General features: G+C 41.7%; 1 protein-coding gene across 1 annotated transcript in view; it reads left to right on the top strand.

The window, feature by feature from the left end:
- The first annotated feature begins 301 nt into the window (after positions 1-301).
- si:dkey-237i9.1 (SEC14-like protein 1) overlaps positions 302-24,430 on the top strand; it is a 47,988-nt gene continuing 23,859 nt past the window's right edge. The window contains exons 1-2 of the mRNA XM_049571095.1: positions 302-681; positions 2,078-2,167. Of these exons, the coding sequence (XP_049427052.1) occupies positions 2,105-2,167 (63 nt within the window). The 5' untranslated portion in view covers positions 302-681; positions 2,078-2,104. The remainder of the gene's footprint in view (positions 682-2,077; positions 2,168-24,430) is intronic.

Genomic DNA, 24,430 nt, shown 5'->3' with positions numbered 1-24,430 from the left:
CATGCATGCATCTGTGGTCTGAAAACCTGATATTAATCTGGTGGCCGCTGCTGATAACGTTGCGAAATGAAACTAAACTACAAATACATTGTGCACATCAGTTATCACTATAGCGCAATTCAGCAAACTCTGCAATAAAATAATAACGCCGTGACTTGCGGAGTAGGTTACATTTCATTTTGACGACTTGCTTGGAACATCGGCGTCTGTCCTCTGGTATCCTTCCCTTGAGCAGGTGTAGTCAGCTGAGAGCGACACAGTTGCTCTGAGAGCTGGAAAAAAACTGAGCTCAGAAAACGGGGAGGAGCGACGGTATCGAGAGAGGAGGAGAGGACTGAGAGACATACTGTCCTCCTGCCGACACTTCATAGACACAGGCGTATATCAACACGGGACTGTTGAGGATATTTAGTCTATCGCTCTTACTATGCCCGTCAGTGTCGGGCTGTGAGGAGAACTTGTCCCAGGGTTAGCTTCCTAGCTACTTACTCCGGCTACATGGCCAGCTAGCACAGTAAAGCTAACCACCGTTAGCTTCTGGCTTCATCTCATCACCCAGACCCGGCGAAGTGAAGAGCCGAGGAGGGGAATGGCAAGAGTTTGCTCAGAAAGCCCTTTCAGAAGAAACAACGACTAACCAGACTAAACCAGCCCAGATTTCTCTAGTTTTTTAAATCACCGGTAAGCACCATTCATGAGATGTGTGTGTCAAGTTGACAGCGATTTAAGATAAGTTAGCGCTAGCTTGCGGGCTAGTCTCAATTAGCTAGCACTGGTTATGTAAGCTAACGTTAACAAGTCGGCGTGGCAAATGTTGTTAAGCATTATCAAGGTGGCTGTGTTAAAAAGCATTATAGGCGCCTGAGTTTCATTTTTCATTTTAGCTAAAATCACAATGTGTGGATATTTAACCTTTGTTTATTCCAGGTGTGTTTGGGATACAACTGTTAACGATACAGCCGATTCCTGTTTACGTGTTTGACTGTGTGTCACTTGAAATCTCTTAATGAACACCTCAGTAATTGTCTTGTTTTGACGTGTCTTTGAAGTTGCTGACAGATCCTGAAGCATGACGGTAATTATGTATTGCTGTAGCAACTGTTAGACGTAGATGACCGCTGAGGTTTATATTCAGTTAGTACCAGCCTGGTTATTATTAGTCTGCCTGCCCTGATCCCTCTGTAAGAAGTGCTGGGGCTTAAGCTCACACCCCTGCTCGCAGCCATGTTCCCATCACTGCAGTGCAGGAGTTACAGACATGTATCAGCATGCTGAACAAACACAGAACATGAAGTTCAAGCCACACTTTGCACTTCCTTTAAACTGCCTGGAGTAAGCAGAATATTTGTCTTTACACCAGTCTGTTTAGTTGTCAGTGAAACATATGTGCATTGGACTCTTAGCTATAATGTTCAAGTGACTAGAGTATTTATTTTAAACAATATTTTTTATATTGTTTTTACTCTCAGTCTCATTCTTCCTAAATTCTCCAGCATGTGGGATGTGCTGTTAACATAAAGAATGAGCAGCACCTGCCTTTTTTATCATTATGTAGAGTGCTGTTGTTGTTGTTGTTGTTGTTGTTGTGATGGTGGTGTAGATGTGACCCAAGCTTCTGAGGAGGCAGTAGATGGACCTAGCTTGGTCATAATCCCAGTAGTTTGCAGCATAAATCCATTGCGGTGGTACAGTCTCTGTTTGATAAATGAGTGGGACATGCTGCATCCATTGATCAGTGACATCTTGGTCACGGTTCAGGAGAGCTCCCTTCTGCAGCCCATCACTACATGGTTTTCTTTTTGTTAGGGCTGCTTGCCAACACACAAAAGCAAGTACACACAAGCACATGGCATCATTCAAGCAGTAAGCCAAAACACACCTTTACTTAATTACACGCAGAGTCACTAGTTGTAGAGCCAGATGCAGCTATAATGCTGAATTCTTGGCACTCAGTCAGCACACAGTTATTGTGAAGATGCCAACAGTGATGCCTTACATCTCATCTTATCTTTCTTTCACAAATGCACGTGATCATAGCTTGTCCTTTCCTGTCTGATTTGTTCTTATTTCTGTTCAGGTTGTTGGTGTTACTATAATCCCCACCATGGTGCAGAAGTACCAGTCACCTGTGCGGGTGTATAAGCATCCCTTTGAGCTGGTGATGGCGGTAAGTGTCTTTACCTGTATTTGCAGTCCACTCTGTCTACATGAATATTGCATGCCATAGATGCAGAGTTATGTAATGCTGGCGCGTGGGCACTTCAGAGGTCACCCTCAGAAGGTAGTCATTGAATTAAACACCTTGCATGTGTTTGGCTCATGGATTCAAAATGGTATTGTTAAAGGAAACTGCATGGTGTGCAGTTAACTTTATGTTCCCACATCACCATTCTAATCCATGCCTGGTTCGAGTTAGGTGTTGGTGAGCTGCACTGGCAAGAGTGGCGTCTGATAAGCAGTGACAACATAAACTTCACAGCTAATATCTCAGATTAAAGACGCAGATTTGGGGCTCTCTGAGTTGCTTGCAGTGTGAACACTAGCAGCAGCCTAAAACAGGAGAGTGTTTATCTAGCCGGAATGATAATTGTGTCAATCAAGAGGTTATCCCTATGCGGCACACAGCACACATGTCACGTGGGTTCCCTACTCTGTCGGGCTTCCTGCCATCTCAAGGTTTAAGATCTGTTCATTGTTCACTGAGGTGTGGAACTGTCGTGGTGCTCTATGCTCAGCATCTGAGTATATGACACTGCTGTGCTGTTCTGTCAAACAGAGGTTCCACCTCAGATTTGGTGTAAAAAAATTCAGTGCCTTGCATGGCTTTTAGCGTCTGCCTTACTGCGTGTTGTTGTTTCAAACATGAGATCCTATATTGAGGGCAGAGAGAGAGACTGTGGATTTGCACGTCCCTCTCTTTTCTTTTTGCTCTTTTTTTAAAATGCTTTCTCAGAGGCATTCCTAGTGCCATCTATGCTTTCTCTCCCTGAATTTTGGAACTTGTGTTAGTTAGTTGGTAGTTGTATAGTTTGCCATGCAAAGCTGATAATCAGTCTTTTACTCCAGTGCTGTTGGACAGGGAATGGGTGGAGAGTTCATTGGCTAAATGCTCCAGCAGCCAGCAAATAGAAAACACTAACTGAAGCCCCTTTTGCACATGCACTGCAAACCCAACATAATGTATACATTACCTGTAGGAGCTGTATGTGAGAATGCAAACATACGGATAGGTTAGATTTGATATTTAACAGTGCCAGTTGCCAGCTCCTATGTCCGATTGAGCTCATGTGTGAATTGAGTAGGGTAGTGTTCGGAGACTTAACTGCATGTGACTCGGCATGTGGATGACTTTTTTTTAGTTTTTTTAATGGAAAACCAGAAGAAAATGAACATCTGCAGGTGAAGAAGAAGGGTCATTAACACAAAGATGGAAGCTAGATTGCCTAAAGCCCCTGACATACCAAGCCAACAGTCAGCTGTTGGTCAATGTTGGGCTGCCGATCAGAGTCTGTTGCCCTTGTCAGTGCAGTGTGTCCCACACCATAGCCCCTCACTGGCCCCTATCTACTTTTTTTGTCGGATCCAACGTGTTGAATTGGTGTTTGCAACACGGAGCCTGTCGGTGAATGAAGTCACTCTGATTGGCAATACAGCTCAGAGCTCAGAAGAGAAGTGGAAGTAATGAAAGTAAACAAAGAGCTAAAGTCAAGAGGGAGTGAGACCAAAACAAACTTGTTACATAAGGTCAGATTATTTTCCTTTAGCCATTGAGCACTTAAGCAGAAATGTTTCCTGATGGTTTGTGTCAGGGTTCAGTGGTGCAGGGTAAATATACTCTGTTCTCTCAACATTAGATTGTGTTGTTCATGTGCAAACTGTCTATCTAGCATCAAGACTGTCTTTTGGTTTCCCTTTCTGAATGACGAATACAGAGTACCGCTGTCTGCTGGTGTGGAGATTTATTTCCTCTCACAGCGCAAAATGTTGTGCTGGTTGGCCATCAGCTGCAGTCTTTGAGGTGTGTTCACATGCAACTTGACATAACAGCCAGCTTTCGTTGCTGCTAGTTCTCTGAAATCAGTTTGGTGTGTCTGGGCCTTAACTGGAGAGACAACTTCTGTCGGTAAGGGCAGATGCCAAAATCGTCAGACAAAGTCAAAGAACAGCAAGACACTCTGTTTATGACCAAATCAAAAACAGTCAACAGGACTGTGTTGTAATCTGCCTTCACATCCTGCCTCCTTCACGCTCTACTCAGGCGCCACCCCTCGCCTAAACCAAACCGAGTATTTCCAGTGACAGGGTAACTTTCGACAATGTCTGGACCTGGTTCTGTGAACATTGTCCATATTGTCATATGAGAAAACAGCTTGATTGAATTTTGGAAGACAATGAGAGAATAGATTTTTTGCATATTTTAACACTATATTTCTTTTAACTGAGATGAGTTTTCTTTTTACAGTGTAAGAGAAAATAATAACATGCTACACCATGAACTATAATGTCACAGTGGATGGATGGTTTACTCAGCAATGTTTTGACCTCAGCTGCTGTTTGTCAGTAATGTGGTGTTAGTGCACGCCTGCAGGGTCCTGGCCTGATTATACAACTGTTAATTTCAACCGAGCAGTCGAACGAATCAAAGATGCTTTAAGTTGTGAATGACTTCCTTTTAAAGAACTGTCATGTGTTTTTAGCCCGCCAAGTGCAGGACAGGGGCTGTTTTTCTTTAAATGGAAATCAGCTTTCTACACCAGCAAGAGCGAGGATGCAGGAAGACTAAATCTCCTTAGCACAGGCTGGATTGAGCACTGGGCAAACAGATGGCTATAAATAGAGGGCTGGTACCTACACCTGGGTCTAAGCATGCAGCCGAAGGGGGGAATAGTAATGATGGCAAAGCAGAGCTATATGATTTGTAAGCTGGAGGTGACCCACCTTGTGGGCTTTTTGTAATGTGACAGGCTTACTTTTTGCAAAAACTAATTGAGTAGCCCTGGGTGTATTTAAACTAGGGCAGCAACGGGCAAGGTGGATGTTAAAAGTTGGGATACAGAAAAAATGTTTGTGTTGTATGATATGATGGTAAGACACAAGCAATGTGGTCAGAATCTGTAATGAAGTTTTGATTTAAATGTCTAAAATGTTCGGTTCAGTCAGTTTGAAGCTGAGTTTTGTGCATTTGGATTCTTTTCCTTTCTTGTGACTTTTCTGTGCAGTGAGTGTTTTTGCAGACACTGCAGAGCAGACTTAATGGTGCGTCACAACACTTGCTGGTTCTTTTCATCAAAAACCTAGTGAAGTCTCTCCCCTCTCACTTCCTCTATAGCAGGTCTGTCACCATTGCACCACAGTAGTGTAACAACGTCCTGCATTTGTGGGAAACCATTACAAAGTGTACTGCTCATCCACTCTGTCAAAAATAATCACCTTCTTTAGGGATGCACCGATCAGGCCTTTTCAATTCCGATACCAGTACCTGGGCTTTGGGTATCTGCTGATACAGAGCACGGATCTGATAGCAGTTTTTAATGAATATAGTAAGCTGTATGCATCACTGTGAGGAAATGGCTGGTATGACTCCAGTGCACAAGGCAACATAAGGTTTGACCTAAATATTGCTTTCCTAATTTTCTAAAACAAAATGTAACAGATAAACACTTAAATATGAATTCATCAAAATTCAAAAAGTGACAGAGATTGTGACCTATGCTTGGGTATGACTCTGTCACGCCCAAGTTGACCATGTTCCAGTATAACAAGTTGGTAAAGCAAGACGTTGTTAGCAATAACAACTCTAGCCAGGCTAGCAATATTAGTTGGTCACAATGCATTATGTTGTATTTTGTGTATACAAACACCTTAGCAACATGTCCACAGAGGTTGGACAATACCGTGTGTATGACTGTTTTCATGAGACACAAATAAGACAGAAGTGCTAATATACAGTACATTACTACAGCTTTCACTACTGTTGATGTGTGGAATAGCCATTTTGGATTTTGAGGTCATGGTTTGTTAGGCTTTTTTGACTTTCCGAGTTGGAAATCTGACTTCAGGGGGCGTTCCAGTTGAAATTTCTGACTGGGGCCTTGGAAATTCCGACACTAAAGTGCAAATGGAATGCACCATTACTTCTGTGGTTTCTGGCTTTGAGAGAGAGTAGCTCATGTTAACAAATATTGATTGCACTTTCCAAGGCCATGGAAATAACATATTGGGATTCTTAATGTAGGGGGCGTTCCCCTTTAATGTCAAGACTACTTTCAATTTTCAGTGTGTATAAGGTGTACATATTATGCAGCCAGGCCTGAGAATTATGTAGAATAGTTCCCAATAATATGCACATTACTATATAAGGTCATAGCTTAGTTCAACGTTGTTATTCTTTCCTCCGATTCCTTTGTCAGAGGCTTCTGAAATATTTGCCAGTAATGGCTTCTGCCTTCTGTCTGTTGGGGGATTATATTTGACATTTTGTTTTGAGGAATTTTGTGTTCTCTCTCCACTTGACTCTGTTGTTTGGATACTGCCAGTTCTTTGAAATACTCATTTATTCTTCTGAGGGTAAAGACCAAGGCTCTACATTCCTTCGTTAAAGCCTTTAAATGCATTCTTTTAGTTTAGATGGGATTCAGCCTGGGGGAGCAACACTGCCCATGACAGGTGCTATCAAAGTATTTCCACCTCTGGCTCACACTGCTGTGGCTGGAGCGTACTCTTGCATAAGTCATGCTTGGATCTCAGATGCCCTTCGGCTGTTTTTGTTCTGCAGCGGTTACTGTACCCCACTCTGAACATGGTATTCTCACTATTCCAAACGTTGACAACTTTTTGGCAGAGTTGACACTCTGTCTGATCTGCAGTCTGTATTTTCAACTTCAGCAATTACGACATTACTAGAATTTACTTTAATGGCAATCAAGTTTATTCTTAGGAATGAAGTTACCCATGTGTATGTCAAAATGGAAATAATAAAACAACAACATAAATTGAGAGCTAACTGTCAGCAATCTTGTGTCATTGGGTGGTGTTGCTTTACCTGTTTTGATTTCGGCTTGTGCTTCAGGGCTTTACATTTGAACTTGACAGGACTAGATGTGACACTTAATTAAAAATTCTGCTGTAATGTTTCACTAAGTGATTGATTATTGCAGAGAAGCCTGATGTTGAGGATTGCGTGTCACTTTAGGGCCCAGCTGAAAGGACTGACTAGATTGGAATAGTGCCAAAGTGAAACATACTCCACAGTCCCCTCAGCATGTACCCCAATAGGAAACCCTAAACTTCCTTTGCAGATACAGGTAACTGGGGTGATGATCTTAAAAGGATGAGACGGTGGCTATGTACCAACAACAGCTGACTGGGTTTGTTTGAGCTTGCCAAAATCACACTGACCTTGATAGCCTTTCTATCATTTGACAGACTTGATTGTTTGTTTTCCTTTTTGGAAGGGCTTAAAGTAGAGTATCACTGAATAAAGGAAGTACAGCAGCAATTTAAAAGAAAAAAACACCACCAGCTACAGCGGTCCCTTGAGTTTACTGCTGCATCTCAATAACAGGAAATGTAGTCGGTGGTGTTGCTGCTATTATCGCAGCAGTCCAGTCTCAGAGCCTCTAGTCTATCCTCAGGGAGTCACATAAGAATGTGAAATGCACAACACAATACCCCTCTTGCTGTTGTTTCGAGCATGAAGGGACAGTTGCCTTTGGAATACATCCACAGATGAAGAATGACTTCAGTAGCCACAAGGGGAATATAAAAACGGGCTTACCCTGGAATAGTAAATGACCGCAAACTTGGTGCTGTCTGTTATAGTTGAGTTTAAAAGACAATAACTTGATTTTAAGTCCCTCAATTCCCAGATTAGTATGCATGCTGCAGAGAGAGGTAATTAAATGAGTCGTAGCCTAACCTGCTCCATGGTAACGTATGGGCCTAATCCACAAGGACAAAGTGCTTTGCTTTTGCCCCTGCCCTAGTAGAGTTTCTATAGGGGAAAGGACAGGATGTGCCATGCTAGTATAATGCCTGCTGGGCTTGTTGGCACCATCAACAAGGGGACGTTTCCTTCTTAGTGACTAAATCCTCTTTATCAGTGGCAGCACCACAAACAAATACATATACTTTAGATGCTAAATGTCAGCATGTGTGTCTTTAGTTAGTTAAACCTTGAAATGCTGAAAAACTCAAAAGCATTACAGTTGTAAAGTTTAGTCTGGAGAACAACAAAGGAATTGGCTATAAGATGAGGAAGCAGAGCAGGAATAAATCAACTAACAGAAATAGCATTGGAGGATTGACAAAAGAGAGGAGAATGAAAGGGAGAGGCAGAGTGACCCAGACTGTGTTAGCCACTTATTAGGCTGAGCTCTGCTCAATACAGTGGCCTTCGGGTAACATACGTGCAACTTCACATTCTTCGAATTTCAGCATTTCCCTTTCTGCGGGGCCTATGTGCTCTGTTGAAGTCAGGTGACATCGAAGATTGGAAGGGTGTGCTGCACGCACCGCCTCCTCAGACATACTGGAAGCTGTTGTTGTTCTCTAGAACAAGTTGTTACCAAAGGCTCATTAATGAAGCCCTTGGTGTATTACTGAAAATGATTGTTTCCTATATTTCCAGGTTGCATGAGCTGCTCTGTCACAGCTCAGTTATTATGTATACAAGGTGTTTTGGCTGGTGAAAGAAACAGGACCAGCAGCAGAACACAATTCATTTTTTGAACAAAAACCTTGGCCAGCCTTATCAGATGACTCCTCATCACATGGACACCTATGATAGTTGGAAAGTACCTTATTTTTTAAGTGCTGTTACTGTGTTTAACTGCATCACTAGCTTTGTGTCAATTCATGGGTCACATAAATACCAGTTCTGCATTAGAATTTTGTCGCAAGTCTTATGTTTATACTGTCTCTCTCCCTCTTAAACACATACACACACACACACACACAGCGTTGCGTTTCTGTTATGAACATGTGTCTTCCGCTCTCAGGTATATCTGGGGAGCGCCTGAGATGCATCTGAGCTTTCAGTTCATATCTTTAAACACTCAACACAACGCTTGAGTACCTATTTGAAAGTGCTGAGCCAATGTTGGTTTGCCTCTGATTTGGTGCTTTTGTTAAGGAACTCTGAGGTCGAGTCGTGTGAATAAGGCATAAGGAAATGTTTTAAAGTCAATCTGAGCTCCCATCATGCAAAACGGAAATAAGAACATGTTAATCAAGGAAGTGCATGCGTCCAGTAGATCCATATCCCTGTCTGTTTTGCCTGTCCATTGGTTGGATAACAGATAAAATCCAGCTGTTTTAAGCTCATGTAACCAGGTTTGAGTTTTGAGTAGAGAACATTTTTGCTGCTGCACTTGGGAGCTCTTATCTGTACAGTCCACTAATCCTGTCTTTTTGGAGCTTCTTGTTCCTTCTCTAACTGTCTATATGTGGGTCATCCCTAGCATGTATTTCCAAGTGTTGATCTGCCAATACATTGTTTTGTGCCTTGTCTGCAGCTGAGCCACTGTTTCAGAACTTGGCTCATCCTTCTGTCTGCCTTCTCTCTGTCTAGCCTGGCTAAGTGCAGAGTGACCCTGCCAGGGTGACATCCTGTCCCACCATGTCCTGACCCACTTATGGCCAGGTCTGTCTGGTTAAGGCTTTTGCAACCCAATTCTATGGCACAGCAGCATTACTCTGTTGTTTTAATCCAACTCTGAGCTGCTGGCTTGTCTGTTGCTTATATCGCCTTATGGTCTCCTGTCTACAGGCATTAACTTATACTTATTCACCTTCATGTTGGCCTTGCCTGAACAGAGAAATGTGGTCATTTTATTCACACAATCTTTTCTGTCATGGCACTGTGGTCTGCTAAAACAGAAAGCACAGACAAGTAGAATGAAAGCTGATTACACTTCATACTAGTTATTCAGACAGAGCTCCTCATTGGATATTTAATATCAAAAAGGAAATTTAGTGTGCCTGCTCCAGTGAAATGTTTGCTGATTTTAGCTTTTCACAGCATTGCACCTGTCTCTTGTGATTCAGAGAATTTCCATCCACTCTTCTGAATGAATCTGAGCTTGCCTGCAGTGTCTAATTCACTTACTCAGCGAGGTGCTGTTTGCCAAAAACAATGAAGAGTTATGGCCTGCACTGGGGAGAGCAGCTTATCTCTCTGCGTGCTGCTTCAAACAGCATTAATAAAGGACTGTACCAGCACCACGTGACTCTGGAAGCCTATGAGAAAATTCTGGAGCTGATTTCATTCAGCGATCGCCAGGACACTCATTCACCCTCATTCCTGCTGCAAGGTCGAGATGCTGCCCCAACAGCTCCCCTCCCCCACCCTGCTTCGCTCTGCTAGACACAGATGAATGTGTACACACATACTTTCACTGACAGTGACCCTGTATTTTAAATTGCAACCATGCTGCTACAGTGTAGCAGTGGAAAGTGACTCAATCTGTGCGGCAGCTATGTGACGTTATACAGTATACTGCGACAGTATTTTCTGGTTTGTGTATGCTTGCTGCCATGTTTTTCTTTTAATGTGGGGTTTTCTTTTAGGACTGATTTCTCGATTTCAGCTTGAGTTTGTAAAATGTATAGAAAGAATAGGTATGTCTTTTTTGAGTCTTATTAAAGGCAAAACATCCAAAAGAGTGTTTTTCCCCAAATGGTAACTACCTTTTGTGAGACAGGACTACTCTGCAGTCACATTTTTGATACCATACAGTGTGAATGGTAGGCGACAAACAGCCCACATGCAGCTTTGTTGTCCTTCCCTCTCATATGTCTTTGTTTTCCTCTCAGCTTTGTATGCATTCTCACATACATCCCCTACTCACACATAGAGCAGTCCCCTAAAGAGTAGTGATCAGAAATCCCCAGTAATGCCGCCCCCCTTCTTCCCTCAGTTGTCATCGTGTTCACTTTATCCCCTTTTATATTGCCTCTACAAGGTGGGAATTTCAGGGGTGCCCAGTGGGTAGAGCAGGTACAAATGCTGTGTCCTTGCTGCTGGGGCCACGGGTTAAATTCTGACCTGCAGCCCTTTACTGCGTGTCGTCCCCTCTCTCTCTCTCTCTCTCTCTCTCTCTCTCTCTCTCTCTCTCTCTCTCTCTCTCCTCCCTTCACACTTGATATACTGTCTTATAGGGCTGCACGATATTGGAAAAAACTGACATTGCGATTGTTTTTTTGCAATATATATTGCAATATTAAAAAATACAAGAATTTTCACCAGATGACACACACACACAGGTGAGCACACCGCATTTTCCTGACTGAACCCGACACGAGAACAAGACAATTATAACCGAGCCCGGCCCAAACCTGCAGCATGGCACTAATGGAGCGGAGCCTGTGTTGCATTCAGCCGTTGTCATGTAAATAACAAATTCCAGCACTTAAATAGGCCATATCACAACACAGCAGCATGTCAAGTGGGCCAACCCCGAGCAAAATTTTTGATTTGTTATTCAACCCCGCAGCCCCAGCTCTCCCTCTTGCATGTCACTCATTTTCAGTGTGCGACTGCAGCGTGTGCATGAGAGGGGGAGCGGCTGCTGAGTGCTCAGAGACGGAGAGACGGAGAAAGAGAGGCGAGCGGAGCGGAACAAGAAGCTTTCTTCAGAGCTGCTTTTCTGAAGCAAAAAAAAGTTTACATGTTCTAAAAAAAGAGAAAACATTGCATGTCCTGTGATGTGGCCATTGCACATCAACATGTTATGCGTACGACCCACCATGGGAGATATAAAAAGTAGCCGAGAGCGGTTAGCACCTAAAAAAAAAAAAAAGAACAGTAGCCAAAAATGCCTGTAGAAAACACACGCCCCCAAACACCTGCCACACCTCTTTTGATTCTGCGATGCCGACATTTAAAATCAATCAACTCAATCAATCAAAGTTTAAAATCACACACTGGAGAGGAATGATGCTGATGTTGTTGTTGTTTTTTTGGTTTTGTTTTTTTTTTTTTGTAAAAATGCAAAGGTGGCATGAAGAAGGGACTTGGTAGCAGCCCTTTAGCATGATCTCAGTGTAAAAAGGGCTTTCATTATGTCAGCCTTTCCTATAAAGAATAAGATGCTCAAGAATCTCCACATTTATGAAAACATTCAGTAATCCCCATTTCCACTGCACAAAAAAACCCCACTGGCACCAGGCTTTTGTATTTAATGGGAAAAGTTCTAATTGGCATTCACACCTGGGACAAATGACGTCGTAGTAGTCACAGGTGTTTTTTAGCTCAGGCTCCAGTTGGCTCTGATCAGCAGTGATGGAAATACAACACCTGGGTGGATGCGGTAATTTTAGCTCCTTTACCAGTGCAATGCAATGACAGGTTGCCACAAAATATCATCCGTCTTGGCCCAAGCAGCGCTCAGACATCTTTCAAAATTTAGTTTGCACCAAATTTAAAAGAGATTGAACAAGCAAGACATAAAAAAGAAGTAACCATCTTAACATTTTTACTGGCCTCCACGCTGCTCTCTACTGTTTACCAGCCTGACTTCTAGCCTGTTTGTGACGTCAAACTTGACACACCTTGAAACACACCATTACAGGTTGTTCCAGAGTTTAAAAACCCACATACACATGCTGATTTTGTTTGAAAAGGAGTATAAAAGGTTCATCACAGTTAATAGAATAATTGGATATTTTCATGGTGTTGACAGAACGAGCAGTGAATGTGCTTTGCCAGCACATCTCCTTCTCTTACTGTAAAGCAGGATATCAATAATGCTGCAGTTTCCTGTAACTCGTTGCTTATGAGAAATTCTCATACTGCAGTGGTTTGGTCCTGTGTCAAGAACGGTCAGGGTGATGAGTAGGGCGGTGCAGTCAGGAACAGAGTTGATCATCTTGAATGTTTAAAGGGATAATGTGTTCACATTATGATCTCTGTAACTATGTATTTATTTCTGTTTTCCCTTTTAGTATTTGTGGAACATGCCAGACACATTATTTTAGAGAGGCATCATCTACAGAAAAGGTGTAACTGATACTGTTATTTCAAATTAAGGTCTCTGTGGAGTGCCAAAGTGATGGACACATCCTTTTAAATGCCCAGTCGCACTTTTCTGAAACCAGCTACACTTGCAGGATATTAAACTTTTTGGGGGAATATTTCATATTTGAGCCTGTTCCATTTCATATCAGGATGTTTGTTTGGCTTATGTTCTTTTTGAAACTAGAATTTAGTTAAACCCTTCCTTGACACATGTTGTCCTTTGTAAGTTAGTCTTGTATTGTTTGTTCCGTTAATGTCAGTAGTGTCAGTTAAAAGTGTCTTAATACTGAACCAAAATAGATTTTGTAGGCTTAATATCCAATGAGCAGATTCCATACTGGATTCAGATTTAGTAAAATGCCATGGAATCCCACAGAAATGTGGTCTTAGACATTCGCTCTGTGTTGTCATCTCTCTCAGCAGTTCCTCTATATATTTCTAATGACCCGACAGTTCAAGCTTACTTTGATAGGGAAATATCTCAATCGGCCTTTCACCAACAAAATGTATATAGTTCAGCATGTCTTGTTTTTAGTGTGATGACTTTTTAATAGCTGACAGATGGCCATCCTGCTGCTTTCTATTCCCTGGTGCACACATATATCTAGTCATGCTTGCCTAACCTAGCACTGCAGTTTAGCATATTGCACGGCCCACCAAATATTTAGGACTTTACGTTTATATAAGGTCTATATATTGGCAGATTGTCCCCCTCCTCTCTCCAAGTTGGTAGTTCCAGGCATTTCTGCAATTACAATGTACACTGTAGCAGTGAGATCACTGGAAGGAGATAAGTGGGTGGTATGGCATGCAGAGACCAAACTCTCTATTGTTGCTTCCGTTCAATCAGGAGCTTGTTCCCTCTCCTACCCTACATCCAGTCTACACCTAAGCTCAGATGCATTCGGACCTGCTAGGTGGAAATTTTGCATATTGCCTTTCTTTCGTCAGTGCTGTGATTACCCTTGTTCTGCCATGGTGAATCTGTTCTGTCACACTGACACACATCCTCATTTCTCTCTTTAGATGTAACAGCAGCTTAAAACATTTAAACCTGTTAAAGTATAGCAAATATTATGTTAAGCACTCAGTGAAATAGTGTTTGTGCTCTACTATATCAACACTGGAGGCTGTGTCCATAGCATCCCTCCAGTGTTGGAGTGGAAAACTGTGAAACAGGTTGGCCTAGCCATGGAGAACAGGGACACGGAGGCTCTTGATACATTACACGATCTTTTCCCAGGAGTGGTTTCACCTACTTCTGCTCACAAGAGCCGCTCCCTTTTCAAATGCTCCTTCTGTACACATTCATTCAAAAGGTGCCACACGTTATAATGAAACCAGTCTTGTTGACAAACCTAGTGGTTCAAACCGAGATCCTACTGCCATTGTTCGGGCCCTCAAAATTGTGGGATAGTAAGGATAATGAACACAACTTTGAATCCTTATGATAAATCAATGCTAAGTTAATCACTGGTAAGTATTGACTTATCACAAATGTATTAAAGGGATATTTCGGATTTTTGGAAGTGGGACCTGTATGGGATACTTATCCATAGTGAGTGTATTACATACAGCAGATGTCAGTCAGCACGCCTCCAGTTTGGAGAAGCTAACATGGAAGCTAAACAATGTACTGCTGTGGACGGGGCAACAACAGAGCCACCTAAAAAAAAATCCCACCTATAAACATCTATCAGTTTAAAATGTACACTATTTAAGGGTATTTTCATTGCTTTACATTTCAGTCAAACAGCCTGTTTCGACGAGGAACCTGATAACGGCTTCAGTACCTCATCTTGGTGGCTTTCCTCAAAGCCACCAGACTCCATTGACAAAAACAGTAATTTTAGCTTGCTGAATGCAGGACCTGCTAGTCTACCGCAGCTTCAATTAGTTATTTAGTTTCTGTTATTGTGTGATTTAAGTAGATTCGAACAAACCCCTTTTAAATACCAAAGTCACATATAAACACCTTAAAGGTGGGGTCTGGAGGATTTTCCAGTTGCTGTTTGTAAACACACATTCAAATTCGGCCCCTCCTATCAGGCTCAACTCTCCCGGGTGTACGGAGCCCGGAGGTATGGAAGAAGGCTTCACAGAAGAGGTTCAGGCAAGGCTTGCGCTGGTGCACGCTCGGACACGCTCGGGCACAGCACCTGTGCTCTCTCATTGGCTGGGGAAATCTCCGCCCAGAAGTGGTCTGAGCACACAAAAACATCAAACTACAGTTAAAGGCAGGAGCTCTGCAAACAGAGTCACCACCACACATGAGTAGAAGCCCATATGTGATGATTAAGCAGGATTTCATTTGTATATGTCTATATTTTGTTTTGTTTGAAAATCCTCCAGATCCTACCTTTAATTAAGGTAGTGGTAGACCAGCAGCTTCTGTGTGTCTGACTTTGAAGAGAATTATATGAGGGCTTCATTTTCCAGTTTGAAATCACTGTCTGACAGTAAGGTAAAGCAGTGAAAAGATTCTCAATATAGCGCTCACTGAAACTGACACTAATTTTTTTAGGTAGGACTTTTCAGGTGGCTGAAATACGTTTTGTTGCTGACCCCTCCACAGCAGTACATTACTTAGCTTCCATGTCAGACTCCAGCCTGCTTCTTTAAACTGGGGGTGCGCTTACTGACATCTACAGTATGTAATACACTGACTATGGAAAAGAACTTCATACAACCCCACTTCAAAAAATCTGGACTGTAAGTGCTACTATAGGTGACAATGGACAAATTCGCATCTACTTTGTGTCCTAAAATAAATTGCTCAGAATTTTGTTATCTTCATATGAATCTCATTTGGTCATTTGTTCAATGATGACAGGTGGAGCGAGAGCAGACATTTCAGTGAAGGTGTTTCAAAAAAAATATTTTATTTGTGCTGCTGAAATAGCTTATGTCAGTTGTTAAAATAAATCTTTAAAAGTTTTAAAATTTGCATCCCTACACAACATATGCTGAAGTATAACAAGGACTGGTATTTGTTGTTACCGAGACGCTTCTCCCGTAACTGTCCTAATTAAGTCAATGAAATGTCAGGAAAGAAAATGAAATCCATTCATAGCACTTGTAATTCATGTACAAAAGCTTTCTTTCTTTCTTCTTGGGTTTACAGTTACACCGAGGACAAGACATTTTATTTCCCTGATCATCACTAGTATCCTGATAAACCAGTATAGCCTGTCTTGATTATTTCAGATAGAAGAAACCGGGGATTTTCGAGCTGCCTGCTCAGTAATTTTCCTCTTGCTCTCCCTCCATCCTCATCAATGACCTAGTTTGGAGTTTAAAGCTTCGCTCTTGGAAATGAAAACCAGGAGGAATTTTCCTCTCCATATGCTGTTATTTATGCCTTGTTCCCTGTAACCTATTCACCTCAAATTATGTAAAGAGATGCCAGCAAGGCCTTTTGCGTCAGGGCTGTTATGTTCAGAAGCAGGCTGGGTGTTTGTGACTACCTTTCTCATGAGTGAACATGACATCTTTCGCTCTGCCAGTGATACAAAATGATCACTTGTCTGTAGGTCTAATAGTCTCCAAAATGTTCTTGTGATCCCGATTGTCCGCCATGTAGCATCCTAACATCATCTTTGCGAGCAACATGACTCATGTACATGGCAGACAATGCCCCAAAAGAAAAAATATGTGACCGGGCTAGTGTGTGATCTCAACCCTTGTGATGACATTCCCAACCGGTCAAGACCCGGGGTTGCCTGAGGTGGTGGGTGAGAACTCATAATGATTTTTGCCATCCAACATTGGCTAAATGACGTCACACCCCGGCCAGCAGCACTCACTCAAAGCAGAGGTTGTTTGTATCTGACGTCAAGAGTAGTGCATATTTGTTATACAATGTGTATTGGGTCTTTTAAGAGGAAACATGGGCGAGCAGCTTCAGAGAAAGCCTGTGGCAGTGCTCCTGATAATGTAGCCTATTGTTGGTTGCCTGACGGTAGGCCTCATTTATCAGTGTGACTGCATGCATGTGACGCGAAAAGATAGTGAAATGTTACAAGGGAAGTTTGAGTGTTTTAGGAAGCACTTTCTGACATTTGCTGGTATCTCTTCTGTGCACTACATGTGTGTAAACTACTGATTTATAACAGCGACCAAATGTGTAAGTCATTCTGAATCATTTCTATGTCCTAACACCATCAAAAGGCATAGTTTGTTCTGTATTCAAACAGTAAAAAGATTGAACCTCTGAACAGAACATGTCAAGTGTTTCTTATATTACTCTGTAGTTAGTCACTGTTTTTCTTGTAAATATCCTCTGAGTACTTAGGAAATGCAGCCAGGTTGTCTGCTGTGTCTCAGCTTTTCTGTGCTTTGTTTGCTGGTATGTTTTGACATCATCCCTGAGCTGTCCTAATCGAGTATCTTAATCTTAAAAGTGCCCCTCACCAAAATGTTCCCATTACCCCAGCCACCAGAAAAGCCAGCTGATAAAAATAGCAGAGGCCAACCTCTGGGCGGCTGTTGTCTCTATTACACAACCATTTTCATAAGCTCCAGAGATGTGACACTGCCACCGAGGAAGGTAGAAGTGTTCTCCAGTCAGTTTTGGTCCCGGAACAGTGTTTTTTTCCCCCCCTTGTCTGTGTGGGTCATTTATGCTCAATGTTAGGTACAAAGACGAAGACAAACTTACTTTTTGATCATTTCGTCCGTATTTATGCATGTTTTCTGAAAGCTTACAGATACAGACAAAATGTAGCAGTGCCACAAGAGATTATGGAGGCAGTGTAGCATAGTTCAGGCAAGATGCAACTGCAGGAGATGACAAAGAAATTTAAGTATTGGCAAATGGAATGAATCGGTGATACAATGTATTTCATGGCCTCAGTGATCGCGGTCCACAACGTTGCCTCCCTTAAAAGGCACATTGTTACGACCTCCTCCACCGTCACCATATCTGTTGTCGTCAGAAACTTTTGACTCTGCCCTCTAGTGCCTTCTATTGGCTGTATCTATGCCGATATAAAATGCAAATGCAAAGTTTTTGCAGGCTGCTGCAATAGGGTGAATGCGTAGTGGACAGCTCTTCAAAAATGGCGGCTGGCCAGTAGTTTTGGAAGCACTTGATTTCATATGCAGCAGAGGTGCCTTTTAAACGTTAATATCACAGTCGATCATGTTCATTTAATTGTGGGAAGCCAAAGTGGTGATCGTGATTAATATTTGATTAATTGTGCAGCCCTACCCTTGTGAAACAGAAACTGAGAAGCCCTGTTTGTTTGTGGCAGTTTGTTTTTGGTTGTGTAACTGAAGTTCATGTGAAGACGCCATAAATCTAGAAATACCATAACATGTTAGTTCATGTCTCCTGCAACTTGTGGCTCCCTCTAGTTCCTGTGAACAGCTGTAAGTTGTTGGAACCGTTGCATCAGAGCTGTTATGTTACATCAGCTTTGCCTTTGGTGGAGGGTGTTTTCTGGCTTTTCACCCAATCATGCACAACTATTTTGTGGAACCATATTGCAATACATCCCTTCTATAACCACAGTCACGTTATTTTTCATGCCACCTCAATGTGCAGTGACAGAATGCTTAATGAGCGTATCTGCAGTAATTGTAAAACAGTATTGTTGTACATATTGCACTTCTTCTTTGCTGTAAATGTCAATTCATTTACCTGGTATTCCTGTTTTTATAGTCACTTTGTTGTGTTTTTGGCTAGCAATATGATTTGACACCATTGTTACCAAAAGCTGTTTCTGTCCATATACTGTAGTTGATGAGTAGATTGATACTGCTACTTGATACCAGAGGTTCACAGCCATTTTGGCTCTCCCTAAAAGCAAAACCAGGTCAACTTCTGACACATCTAGTGCAAATACCTGCACATCCTTATTTTTGTTTGTTATGAATGTTACTAAAGTAACTCAAGCATGTGGCCTGGTTTTCTTAAATTGTGCCAACTTTTGGGTCGGGCCATTTAATGATACTTTGAGACAAAATGCTATTTATCTCACAGTACCTTGATACTGTATCTTTGGGTTTATAGGATCATTGTAGACAATGTTGCAAACCAATTAGCACTACTGTTTTATGGCAAGATTGGAGTTTTAAATTATTTTTGCACCATTGTGATTAGCAATGTAACGATCCATCAGTCTGCATAGATTTATCGATTCAATGATCAAAAATCCAGTAGCATCGATGCAAAGTGAAAACATCGATCCATATCATCATCTTTAAGTTGCTCCTTTATTTTTGAAAGTCTGTGTCACTATCAAACAGCAGCAGGCAGATAACAAGCAGGCAAGAGAAAGACGATGAGGATTACTTTATTTACTCTGGAATAAATGAGCAGTGTGAAAATATTTTCAATTTTGGAGAAAATACAGTTCAACAGACAAAGCACATGGTGTATGTGAACGCTCCAGTAACTTCTTGCTACAGCAACATCAGCTGTTCTGTTTCAACAATGTTAGGGTGAAAAAACGTGCACGCAGGCTGAAATTCAACTGAGCTGAATTGTCGGGAGGTGCAGTGACTTAAACCGGTGATAAGTAAGTTATGGGTAGAGGAAAAAAAGTTTGCAAGCTGCTAGGCTAATTTATGCAATGTAAATATGCTTAACAATTGGATTGTCACTAAACCCTGGCTGTTATTACTGAGCTGAATTTGATACTTTTGTTAACGATCTTGTTGTTAATCCATGTTTTATGGCTGTTTGGAGAAGTTTGCCTTCAGGGCTTTAAACTAGACAGGTTTGGCTGTAACAACTGCTTCTGCAGTGGATAGTTTACATACATTAGTCACCTATAACTATAAAATGAATGGATTACTAATAACAGTTAGCAAGCTTTAGACTCAAAAATGGGGAAAAAAAATTCACAGTGCCGCTCAAAGGCTACCTGCACCTTTAAACCCAGTTCAGACCGAAGATTCGTGATGAGACAAAACTGTTTTAGAACTTGCAGAGAAGAGAACTCAGCTGGTCAAATGGCCAGCAACTAGTTTTTAAAACGTAAAACTGATCACCTGTATCAACAGCCAGTCGGCTTCCACTGAAGTCCGCTGGTTGAGTCAAAATGACCGCAGATGGCGTGTTCACCTGCTGCAGTATGTGCTCCATCCCCACTGAGTCCTCTGTTTCCGTCCTCACGCTGTGCTGGTGTTGGATGGTGGGACACTGCTGCTGCTGCCCCAGTCCCAAAGATATTCACTTTACAGTGATATAAACCAGGTTTGGCATTTCTTCTAGAAAAAGGTCTTAAACAAGTATTTGATGATCAGTATAGTTTCAGATTAATTCTCTCTCTGTCAGCTAATCAATGAATTGACTTATCTGCTCAGCCTTTACTTGATCTGCTAAAGGTCGAGTTGATTGCTGCAGAGGTGCCACACTCAAACTTTAATTAAAAAAAACAAAAAAACTTGGTATTTCCTTGTGAGGTCTTTTTCCTGTATTTGTTTGGATGACTCTTCCAGCTATATTTAAGTTGTTTTTTTAATGCCATAAGTTCAAGCCAGATAATGGCTGGGCTGCCTGCCAGCACTCTTGTTTTCTTGCCCAGTAGTACGTTATGCACGTATGCATGCGCTGCTCAGTCCTTTTGTAGTTTTAAAATGTATTATGTGTCCCCTCGGAACTCCCGGGTTTCCTGAATCTCCCTTCCTGAACAAAATGGACCTGTTTTCCATACCCATGCCCTTAGCCACATTGTCTGCTGTCCAAAGGGAAAATGTTTTCTGTGGATGCAGGAAGGAATTAAGTGACCATGTATTGTTTTTTTTATTTTCTCTCATGCGCTCCTGGAAAGCACATCAAATCTCAAGCTGAATTCCAGGAGCCATTAGTCATGGCTTGGTCAGTTGAGGTGTGTCCAAACATAGCCCATCACCATGGACACTGGAGGATGATGTTCGTGCAGTCTTTCTTACACATTCCCAGCAGTTTCAGCTAGTCTGGAAACCTGGATATGTTTTGTTGTGTCATACCTCTTTTACCATCTTCGTATGCTGAAGCATTCCAGGAAAGAGTTGAGGCTAAGAACAAATGCATATTTACTATGGTGGAGTTTGTTTACCATGTCTGTTTGTCATCATCATTTATGCTTTCTCCGTATCCCAAAAATTGACATCAGTGCAGGTGAATGTTTGTCATTTAACCGCTGCTTTGGCTGCTTATTAACAACTAAAACAAAAATCAGGTTTGGATGATGTGAAAAGAGCATTGCAGGTGTGAAACATACAGAATGTTGTTGTGTACCTATTAGGGCTGTCAACGAATATTCTAAATTCGAATTTAAATTCGAATTTGAAAAAAAAAAAATGGACATTCGAATGTGAAAATTGATATTCGATTGTGGAGGGGGGAAAAAAACACCACCGCAGCAGTCCTCTTTGCCAGTGGGCGTTGGCCTGGGCCGCTGCACTGAACACACTGCATAAGGCCACACCGCCCGCAGAGGTGCTGCGTAGCGCAGCGCACCGAAATTCTCACACGAGCCGGAGCACTTCCGTTCACATCAGACGTGCATTTCTCCACGCTGGTCGACAAGCGGTTCTGCTCCCAGCTGTTGTCTCCGTCACCCGGCTTGACACATTCGCTCGCGGCTCGCGTAGAAAATAAACCACAGCCGGCCACGGAGCTGCGCGGCACGGCGTGGATGACACAATCGGTTAACATGGGCGCTGAAAGGAAACTGGCTTCGCTTCGAGGCGCTTCGAGGCTATTCACAGCGCTTCCGGGAGCGGTGTGGCCTGACGGGTCAGAGAGGGGGGGGGGGGTGAGCGAGAGGTCCGCGGACGTAATGTTATAGATAATTGTTTTATGTGTTTTAATGTGTAGGTATGTAAATGTTTTCAAAGACGTTTATGTTGAAATAAAAATACCTACAAGGAGTTATGTTTCCTTGTATTAATACATAAAGTATGTTTCCTTGTATTAGTTTGCCCTCTTGTGGACATAATGCGGAAGAAAAAATTTGAATGGTTCGAGCCTATGAGTTATTTTTAGAAGGAATATTCAAACGTCATTTTTGAGCAATTTTGACAGCCCTAGTAGCTATAGCTTTTTGTTTATTTTTAGCACACAGCTGGCAGTGTTATGTGATGACAGATCCATCATGTGTCATTCAGTTTAATAGATTCATAAGGCTGTATCCCATCTGCCAAGTTATCAGCACCATTGATCTCTCTTAAGCTGAAAACATGCTTCTGCAGCACGGTGCATTAAATGACACGCATGAAGTGCCATCTGTAGCACACACAAAATGTGTTGCACTGCAGCACCTCAACAGAAGTTCACACAAAGTAATTACTAGTTTTACCAAAAGATCTGTACTAATTTCAACTCTGCAATAGCTTAAAATCATGCGTGGACACCCACCAATTAAGCTCGATATTTACCTGAAGAGCCAATCTCCAGAGCTATGGCTTGCCAGACAATATCTTTTTGGCTGTTGTCTTTATAATGACAGAATTGTGGGTGATATAGCTCGGGATATTTCTCGACCTCAACAACAAGTCTCTCCTCATCCATTCTTGGACCACATATGAAAGAAAGCAACAGAGTTCTCTTTTTGCAATCATGGTGAGAAGAGGAGTTGAGCTGCTATAGGAGCAGAGAAAAAGAGCTGCTGCGGGAGTCGGTATGTACAAGCATAGAGTGAGTAGGGGAAAAATGTATTTAATTCAGGGGGTGATGAGGCTGGAAGTAGGATAGTGGCGCAAAGTGCCTGTGTGGGGTTGTGCATAGAAAATAATAAATGCATATTTTTTTTGACGTGCGCCATTCAGCACTGGTGTGTTTTGGCTGTTATAGTGGGGAGGAAAGGCAAATAATGAAAAGATGTCTTCATCTAATACTTATGTAGGGCTCTATGAAATGCAATGTAATTTTTTCCAGATTCAGTTTTTCCCCCTCTAAATTCCTTGTTTACTGTTTCCTTTTTCTTGAGTCCCGTGTTTTACAGTTTATTCACATTTAAATAAATAAAATTTCAACAATTATACGGCCCCACACCGTTTGCCGACATTGAAATGTTTTCTTTTTGAGTGATTCACTGGATAAATTGTATGTATGACTGTGTGTATTGTGAGTCATGTCTTCTGAGCACGTCACAACATGTCGCGTGACTGAAGGAGGGTTTTACAGATGAGATGAATGTAGAGTAGATCCTGTTGTAAGGAGCTGACACATCCTGGATGAATTTTAGCATTGAGGTGTGTTTACTAAAGTAAGTCCTTGTGTAAATACTTGCTGTGCAAGTATACTATATTTACCTTGTAGGTCAAAGAGTCAAAGGGCCAGGAAATGAATTTAAAACACTAGCTGACACACAGTGGATTTATTGGATTAATTCAGTGATTGATGTGACAAAATGAGTAGGATGGAGTAGTATAAGTTAGTAGAGTTAGTTAGATATAACTGTTCAATTATAGCAGTTCACTGTCATTATTATTAGTATCATGTAGTGCAGGGGTCATCAATTACAATTACAATTACATTTGTCCAAGGGCCAGATTTTTTTTCTAAGCTGACATTGGGGGGCTGGACTTTTAAAAGAATAAAAATAAATAGAAAAACAATGAAATGTTCAATGAAAGTTAGAAGTTTGTCCCCATTCTTGCATTAAGATATTTGAATAGATCATGACTGTATATAAAGATGGACGACATGACAGCTCCCCAAAGTGAAGCCAAAACATCTCCATTGCTCCTGGTGGCTGGCTCCGGTACAGGTCATAAACCCCGCCCCCTCCATATTAGTGGGCCTAACTGAATGATGAAAGTGCATGGCAAATGAATTTGTCTCAAAAATTGTTTCTGTCATTTTAGTTAGTTCTTATCACACTGATATTTGTGCAAGTGTTTTTTTTTTCTGGTACATTTGGTTTTAATTAGTTATTTGATGCTATATGAAGTGGATTTGACATCATGCGGTTGGTCAAACAGGTGTATAGCTGAGAACTCAATTCCGCAGCGATCAGACTCTGGCTATAAATGATGCCAACAGAGATATTTTGGCTTCTTATTTGTACAGTGAGAGGAAGTGGAGATGTGTTGTCTATCTTTATATACCGTCTATAGGTTGGATCCATACCTTTTAATCCCTCCACTTCATAGAGAAGACTGGGACTGGGAAAGAGAAGGTGGAAGGTGGACTATTGCAAGCAATATTTCTGTGAATTAGGCTGTTAAAAACGTATTCAGAACACTGCTTTGTCACTTTTAGTCGTATCACTACTACTCATTGGGGCTGCAGCTATCGATTTTTTTTTTTTAGTAAAAGAGTATTCCATTGATTTTTCTGGAGATTAATCGAGTAATTGGATAAGAAATACTGCGTGATTTCATTTAATTACTTTAGCTTTATTTAAGGGCAATAGTAATATATAAAAGAGAAAATGATAAACATCTCTGAAATGAGAGAATTGAGAAATACAT

This window comes from Epinephelus fuscoguttatus, linkage group LG3 (genome assembly GCF_011397635.1).
Source record: "Epinephelus fuscoguttatus linkage group LG3, E.fuscoguttatus.final_Chr_v1".
Lineage (NCBI taxonomy): Eukaryota > Metazoa > Chordata > Actinopteri > Perciformes > Serranidae > Epinephelus > Epinephelus fuscoguttatus.
This window is presented reverse-complemented; position numbering and strand designations above follow the sequence as displayed.